Below are 8,830 nucleotides of genomic sequence, written 5' to 3' on the forward strand. Positions count from 1 at the left end.
ATTTTATTAATTTTAATGAACATTTACAGAGACTTTGGATTTCCATTCATTGTTGCACTATATTCTCTACCACCCCTCGTTTGTTCCTTTTTTTTTTTGCCCCTTGAAAGTCTGTTTTAACTGTCCCATTGCCACAGTGCTTGTCATTAAGCCTTTTATTTTTTTAACTACCTTCCCTCTGATTTGTGCCACTGTTAGAACCTCTACTTGGAATATTATTGCTTTTAATTTTTGACTCATGTACTTATAACTTGTTAAATTTGTGTCTTCTAGGCTGCAACACTTCCATGATAAATCTTCAAGGATATGAGCATGTACGGCTAAGCACAATTGATAACAGTGCATCTAAATTCCAAAATCAATCTCCACAATAGTCTATGTGTTTCCTACTGCCAAAGGGGCCCTTTAGAATAGTGAGAGAAGATCTTCATCCTGAAACCTACAGCATCCCTTTTCAGCAGGAAGTAGGTAAGAGAATACGCCATCCCCTTTTCCTTATGAATCAGAGTGAAATCTCTCTCATGGAGGAGTGATAGGGAATGGCAAAGGACACAATGACAAAGGAGATTAATTCTTTTGCTTTTCAAAGAGAGGAGCCAACTGGTGGGGGGAGGGCTGGGCAGGGAGAGAGTTGGTGGCAGTAGGTGAATGGAAATCCAAGGTCTTTGTGAATGAATGTTCATTAAAATTAATAAAATTTAAAAAAATAAATAAACTTCCTTGGGAAATTAAAGCAACTCATGAGTAATAAATATGTCACTCATAGGTGAAACAGGTGAAGCCAGCCTGCTCCCTGGAGGCAAGGATTCTGAAGCTTCATCAGGCCTACTTTTGACATGCTGCAAGGAGGGACCAGTCCTTGGAGAGGGATGTCATGCCTGAGAGAGTGGAGGGACAGCGTGAGACAGGAAGACATTCGATGAGATGGACTGACTCAGTGACTGGGGTAATGGTGGTAGGTATGTCAGCGACAATGAGGTTAACTCAGGATAGAGCAGGGTTCAGAGATGTTGTACATGAGGTCGTTATGAGTTGCAGGCAACTCAACGGCACATAACAACAACATCAGTGAATGAAAACAGGAACCCAGGGAGCAAGTAAAAGAGTGAGTAGGGGGTGGGGGAACTGCAATTAATGTTACAAAACGAAACGTGTATAAATAGTTGAATACCAACAAGTGCTGTACATTTTCACCCAAACTACAATAAAATCTGTAAGTTATCTGTGAACTTGATTCCAGTAAAAAAATAATGTGTATATTTAAGAAAAATATCATAAGAAACACTGAACAGGCAAGTTCTGGTGGCCTAGTGGCAAGAAGCTGTACTGTAGTGCCAGAGGTGAGCAGTTCGAATCCACCAGATGCTCTGCTGGAGATGATATCCTCCTGTACCAGTCAGATCCGATTTGACGATACACACACAAAAAGAAATATAAAAATTTAAAAAAAAGAAATAAAGAAACACTGAACAAAAACTTAAGCCTAAGTGGTAATTTTTTCTGACAGGTAAGATTGGAGTAACTAGACAGTTAACAGAATCTGAATTCTGAAGATGGTCACAGGCAGTGAAAGGCTAGAAGAGTTACAGACAAGCACACTTACCTACAGTCATTTCCCCATGTCCTCTGGCATAGAATAAAAACCTCCTGTGTAAGACAGGAAGGCCTGACCTTGGGAGATTAGCACAGACTGTTCTAAGAAAGTTTCTAGGATTTTAGTTCCTTGATAAAAAGCCAGGATGGCAAGTTGAGATCTTCCTGCGTGTGGCCACTTCACCCCGTGCCTCTGTGTGTGATCTTACAGCTTCCAATGTGACGAGAAAAAGTCACACACACCCCAACAGCAGCAGAGAGAGCTACTGGAGCAAATGTCAAAGCAGAATCTCCAGAGGGTTTGCTATGAAATACTCAGTGCTGTAAGTTCTGAAGGCCTGCTTGTGTGGTTTTCTGTCATCTGTAGCCAATATAGCCAACCTCACATGAGTCTTCCCCACCAGACATAAGCAAAAAGGAGGCCACAAGAAGTGGAAAAATTTCTGCTCCTACATGCTAGCCTCTTAGCATATCAGAAGAGTACAGTGATTATGGTAGTACTCTGCCAGAAAAAGTGAGCCTATTTTATATCCAGGACCTAAATATCTGAATTTTCATTCCTACATCACTGTTCTAAGGGGGGGAAAATCATTTCACAAAGCTAAATTATCAACTCTCAGTATCTGAAGCTAAGATCTTATTAACAAAAGAAAGAGTAGTTAACTATCCATGCAGTCAGCCTGGATTACAAGGTCTAGAATGTTCCACCCTCACTCCACCCTACCTCACCCAACCCAACCATATAAATCTACAAATTACTAGGTTGCTTGTAAAGTTAGGCCCCAATTCCCTTCAGAAATGTGCTGCTTCCTGCTTTACTGCATGCAGCTCAACAGCAATAACCTAGAAGATGCCTGCTATTTCCAGACTGTTCCAGTAAGGAGAGCACAGACTAGTTAAAATTTTTTTTTAAATGTTCTTGTCATCTTTAAGGAAGTATGTCACCCACCAGCTACCACAAAGTGTACATGGACAGAGGAGTCATGTTTGTTATACCTCCACACTGGAAGATGAGTGAGTCTCATCATGGTGAACAAATTCCTGGATGGTATGAACCTGCTGCATCAGGAGGTCACAGTAGAGGCGAAGTTCAGACATTTTGGTTTTCAGAGATTCACTGGTTTCACTTATTTCTGAAAGGAACATATATAAACATTCAATTATTTTCATATTCTTTTTGGACAACACAACAAAACAGGGTCATTTAAAAAATAAAGCAATAAACATAAATGCCTCTTGCTTAAAAGATGGGAGACTCTGGAAATGGAATTCAGGGGCTCTGAAGAGTAACCACCTCTGGATGTAAACCAACAGTCATCTGTCTCTCATGGGAGTTTAGGAAAATTAATTTCTAGAGACAAGGTGATGAGTCAAAGCCCAGTGGGTGTTTTAGAAAAACTCCTGGTAATGTGGTGGTTACATTATCTGGCTGCTAGCCAAAAGGTTGGAGATTGGAACCCATCAGCCACTCCCCAGGGGAGAGAAAAAAGATTTTCAGTCTCAGGATCCGTACAGAGCAGTGCTGCTCTATCCAACACAGCGGTTCCGAGTCACAGCTAACTCAACTCAGTGGCAGTGGGTTAGTGCGATGTTTTATACAAGATAGTTTCATTCTCCTACTCATTGTTTTCCATTTGAAAAGTAATTGCATTTCTTGTTTTGTAAATTGACTTTACTCATTTTTCCACTTCTGAGGTTTGCTTTTTCTCTTAACTATTTGCCATCAAGTTGACACCACCTCACGGTGGCCCCAGGTGGGTCAGAGGAGAACGGTGATCCACAGTGTTTTCTATGACTGACTTTTCAGTAGATTGCCAAACCTTTCTTCTGAGGTGCCTTTGGGTAAGTCTTCTAGTTAGCAGCTCTCATGCCAAGCAGTTATGCTCTCCAGCAAATCTGGTTTTCTCTTACTATACAAATAAGTAACTTGTAAACATTCTTATACAATAAGGAAAACAGCCTTCTTTTCGTACTCTTTATCTTACAAATACTTTTCCATATCTGACAACTTCCTATCTGCTTTGATACTGTGTCATTTCAAAATTTTTCAGTTTTATGTTTTATGCAACTGAATTTATTTTATATATGATGCTGTTGTAATATGCCAGAGAGTTGGACTCACTTTCCTGCTGAGCAGCTGGTACTTCTGAACTGCCTGCCTTTGGGTTGGCAGTGCAACTCTTTACCACTAGGCCATGAGAGCCCCTCTATTTCCTTCCATTCCTCTCCTGCCTTCATTTTTATGTTATACTGTTTTCAAAATATTTTTAAGAGCTACATTTTCTATTTTTCAATAACTTTCCAAAAACCTCATAGCCATTGAGACCATCCCAATTCATAACAGCAACTCTCAGTTGGGTTTCTGAGACTACAAACACGTTTGGGAGGAGACTGACAGTCTTTCTCGCTCAAAGCAGCTGACTGATTCACAGCTCTGACCTTTGAGTGAGCAGCACAGCATGTTACGTTCTATGGCACCAGAGCTCTTTTTTCTAATAACTGCAGACAATCTATTTAGGCATAATCCCAGCCACTCGTCTGCAATACATTCTAAACTGGAAATTTAAGTAGGAAAAATTCAAAACTGCAAACTCTTCCAACTTAAAGCTGACCCTCTGCTGGGTTTCCAGTGCTGTCAGTCACATGGGAAGAAATCTGCTTCCTCAGAGTGGCTGGTGGATTAGAACCAGAGAGGTTAGCAGTGTAACTCTCTATGGACTACACTACCAGAGCAGGAGAGGAACTCAAAATACACAAGGTAGGTTCAGGTGCTTCTCCATAATCGCTGCACCAGCCCAGGGACAATGCTTTGTGGCACTACCAGTAAGAGAGGACCACACAGCTCTTGTGTCCTTGTGGTCTAAACTAAACCACCTTCTGGACTCCATGGGTGGTGCACTTAACACAGCTGGCTGTTGAATGAAACGTGTGGAGGTTGATGTTTACATGGAGTTGTAGCAGGTGAATAATCACCTATTAAAACCCTACGTGATGAACACAGTCCACTCTCATACACCAATAACTGGAATCAACTGAATGACAATTGGATGCTTCAAGTAATTTTTGCCCCAATTTAAGTTCTTTTCCCCCCATCTCTAGCCATACTTTATCCATGATGTTCTTATATATATTTGAAGTCATTATAAATTCAATCCTAAAACCTAATAAACCTTCCATTTTTCAATACCCATAATTTGGTTCCTTTTCACTTATTTAAGTAACTGCTATTATTCTTTCATTTAAAAAGTAATGTTACTCAATGTAAATTTTTGGAAAATATATATAGACAGAGAGAAGTGAAAACTGAGCAACTCTAATCACTACCCAGATGTAATTACCATTAACAGTTTAACATAAAATGTAAAACTCTCTTTAATTAACCCTCTAAGTTACTTGCTCTGCTTTATATAATCTTTTTTTAAAAGGCAATCTGTCCAAATGGCTAAGTCAAAAGGTAGTAAAGGGTATACAGTGAATATAACCCTTCTTCCCACATATTTCCTTTCCAGAGCTATATACTTAAACAATTACCACAAACCTTTCCTGAGTCCATCAGTTCAGAATGCTGTCATTTATGGGTAACACTGAGTCGGAACTGACCCACAGCTGACCCTCCAGTGGGTTTTCAGAGCAGTAAATCACAGAGGAGGAGACTGTCCATCTTTGTCCCGTGGAACAGCAGGTGGCCTCAAACCACGTGCCTTCAAGACTGCAGCGCAGCTTCTTGCCACTAGGCCATTCATACCAGCCATATATATACACATATAAAATCTGAATAGACATTATATAAAATCTGAATGTATATGATATATAATATATATTGTATATAATATGAAATATATTACATAATATGAAAAGATATATTATATATAATATGAATATATATATATTCTGAATCTGCTTTTCCTCAATTTTCATTCAACATCAACACTGCACACTTTCCCATATCACTCAAATTCCTAGGAACCTTTATAATGGTCATATAACTTATCAACCTATAAAAGCAGTGTGAGATATATATAAAGTCAGCTGGTATTTTTCCTTTGCTCCTGAGAAATAACTTTGAAGCCTTGGAATATGGCTTTAATATGGACGTTAGACTACCCTTAACAGGTCGGGGAGGTGATGAGGTCTCTGAGGGGAAGGTTAGCCAGGTCCTGCATAACATAATAGCTCATTATTTGGATTTAAAGAAATTTTTTTAAAAGAATGGGTGCTGAAAAATTGAAGTTTCATATTTGTTCCAACTGGACTGCATGTGAGAAAGGAATGTGTCCACACACAGACGCTCCATACTGAAAAGCTCCCAGACTTTGTCTTTATGCATCTCTCTGTACACTTTTGTTCCTGTAATAAAACTTGAAGCACAACTACAGCACTTCCAGGGAACTCTGGTGGCTTCAAGGCAAGGAGTTGCACTGTCAATCCAAAGGCACACTGCATGGAATCCACCAATGGCTCCACAGGAGAAAGATGGGCCACCTCCTCCTGTGTGACTGACTGCCTTTAAAACCCACTGGAGAGTCCCTATCAGTCAGTTCCAACTAGACAGCACATAACACCACAATGCTTTCCAAGAGTTCTAGGAGTTGTTCCTGAGAACCCCTGAACCATAAGGAAAAGTGGGAGAAGCTCTCAGAAGTGAAAGAGAATATTTGATAAATTCAGTCTTATAAGCAACATACAATTTATTGAAATATTTCCTTAAATTTAAACCTTTCCATTGTAATTTACAACAATACTTACTTACTAAGATATATACTAAAGGTGGGAATGACAAATTCATATTTATGTTTAAGAAAGACTGCAGCCATAATGCAAACTGTATTAACTACCTTTTTCTTTTTTAGTCCTAGTATCCATCAAACAGGCTTTAGAGCTCCCCAGAGCAACCAGCCACCTTTGTCTTTCAGCTGCATTCACTGCTTTCATGTAGAAATGCTGCTCTCCTGGAATGATTAATTCCATTCGTGTGTTGTCTGCTGAGTGGACTGTAATGATAAACAAAAGGGAAGTTACAGTCACAAGCATAAGTAATTCAGGGAAAATAAAGTCATCACTCTCACACAGTATTAAATGGTTCAGATACCGAAGACTGTCGTCTATGATTCAAGATGGAGTCAGTGCCACTCCCTAAGGGGCTGTCTAATTGCAAATTCCAGATGACCATACTCTCATATACTTAGGCTGGCAGTGGTGCCAAATCTACGGTGCAAGATGAAAGGAAAAACACTGATGGAGGAACAACTGTTGCTTGCTGTTGCTGCTGTTAGGTGCAGGAACCCCTGTTGCTTGCTGTTGCTGCTGTTAGGTGCTGTTGTTGTTCTTGCACACATGCCATGCCACACATGTGTTGACTTCTTTACAAGCAGTTTGTTTTGGTATTACCAAGCCTAGGAAATTGGCATATAACCACAATAAAGGAGTAATTTTTGGGAACCTTCCTCTAAAACAGGGAGCACAAATGACAAGGAAGCATTACCCTTGGACTCTATGGGCAATGACATTATGAGTTGAAACTGACTCTTTGGCAGCGAGTTTTTGGGGTTCCACTAGAATGGTTCTCAACTAATGGAATGTATTATAATCACCTTAAGGCATTTGTATCTTGGAGACCTTTTCTTCTTCTACCTCCTCTCTTATCCCTTCCCTCCTTAATACTCTGACAAAAGAGAGCTAAACAAGAATATGACGCTGAGCCAACCTGAACTTTTGTTGTAACACTAAGTTTGTGAACCAAAAAAATACCAATCTCTTTGCCAACTTTAAAGGCATCAAGTTGAAGGGAACTTGGGCAGCCTAATAAGTAAGGAGCTGCACTGCCAACCCAAAGGCAGATGTTTTAAATCCACCAACAGCTCAGGAGAAAAACAAGTAATCAATCTCTGCCTGTGAAATTTATAGCCTCTGAAAATCTCCTGGACAGTAAGCTATGGGTCAGTTCCAACTTCATGGCATATAACTTTAAGTTGAATTTGCAGGTAACAGGAAGGCTCAAAGCCTTTTTCATGATTTAAGTGATTTAGGGAAGGTGACTGGTGAAGAATTTGTTGGGAGGAGAGGTTTGGTTCACTCTCTCAAAGTGAGTGAATTTCTTTTTTTTCTTAATTTTATTTTAATTTTTTACTGGTTTGCTTACAGTTTGTTTACATTGTTTTTCACACTGGGTCTTCCCCATTTCCTTTACCCACCCCTCCCTCTACCCATCAAACTGTGTGACCCTATGATGACCTCCCTGCCCAGCATCACCCCTCTGTTCCTACTCTCCCCTCCTTGGATCCTCATACACGTTTTACTAGTTATCTAATTCTATAATAATGGTCTTATATAGTATTTGTCCTTATGGGACTGAGTTATTTCACTTAGCTTAAAGCTCTCAGCCTCTCCCAAGTTATGTAGTAATTTTCAAAAATCATTACTCCTGCCTTCTGGGTAGTATTCCAGTGTGTGACTGTATCACAGTTTCTTAATCCACTCAACTGTGATTGGACATTTGGGCTACTTCCATGTTCTTGGGATTGTGAATAATGCTGCTGTGAACATTGGTGGACAATAAAATGAATGAATTTCTGAAACATTGAAGGGCAAGTATGAGTTGGCCCAAGTTGGATAGTCATAATCCCAGGGGGTTGCTGTCATAATATTCATGATGGACAGGCTAGGAAGAGCCAAATTATGAAGAGCTCAGAAAGTAAAGTCAGAGGGCTCCTCTGAAGCAGGAGGAGGTGCTAGTCACTGGAGGGGCATCAGGTTTGCAAAAACAGAAGGCTGGTCAAAAATAGGAAGGCACTCAACAAACAGGCATGACACAATGACTACAATAATAGGCTTAAACAAGAGAGATGGTGAGGGTGGTTCAGGACCAGGCAAGTGTTTATTCTGTCATGCTGAGAGTTATGAGTTAGAGTTGATTCAATGGCACCTACCACCACCAAGAGTAAGCCTAATACTACATAACTTGGGAGAGACTATAGAGCATTATGCTAAGTGAATTAACTCACATTCATAAGGATGTACTGCTTAAGACCATTACTATAAAAACAGGAAGATTAATTAATAAAACATGTATGGGAACCCAAGGGGGGGGAAGGGGTAGGAGTGGAGGGGTAAAACCACAGAGTTGCACAGTTTGGTGAGTAGAGGAAGGGGGGGGGTGATGGAAATAGAAAGAAAGAAAGAAAGAGAGAGAGAGAGAGAGAGAGAGAAAGAGAGAAAGAAAGAAAGAGAGAGAGAGAGA

At 40.0% G+C, this 8,830-nt stretch overlaps 1 protein-coding gene across 1 annotated transcript in view; it reads right to left on the reverse strand.

Moving 5' to 3' along the window:
* The window catches only part of PLEKHA3 (pleckstrin homology domain containing, family A (phosphoinositide binding specific) member 3), a 30,953-nt gene that overhangs the window by 14,142 nt on the left and 7,981 nt on the right, over positions 1-8,830 (reverse strand). Inside the window, exons 3-4 of the mRNA XM_006878787.1 lie at positions 6,429-6,584; positions 2,590-2,726 (exon numbers count right to left, since the gene is read on the reverse strand). Of these exons, the coding sequence (XP_006878849.1) occupies positions 2,590-2,726; positions 6,429-6,584 (293 nt within the window). The remainder of the gene's footprint in view (positions 1-2,589; positions 2,727-6,428; positions 6,585-8,830) is intronic.

The sequence above is a fragment of the Elephantulus edwardii genome, unplaced genomic scaffold (genome assembly GCF_000299155.1).
Source record: "Elephantulus edwardii isolate Elephantulus edwardi_28Jun2011 unplaced genomic scaffold, EleEdw1.0 scaffold00001, whole genome shotgun sequence".
NCBI lineage: Eukaryota > Metazoa > Chordata > Mammalia > Macroscelidea > Macroscelididae > Elephantulus > Elephantulus edwardii.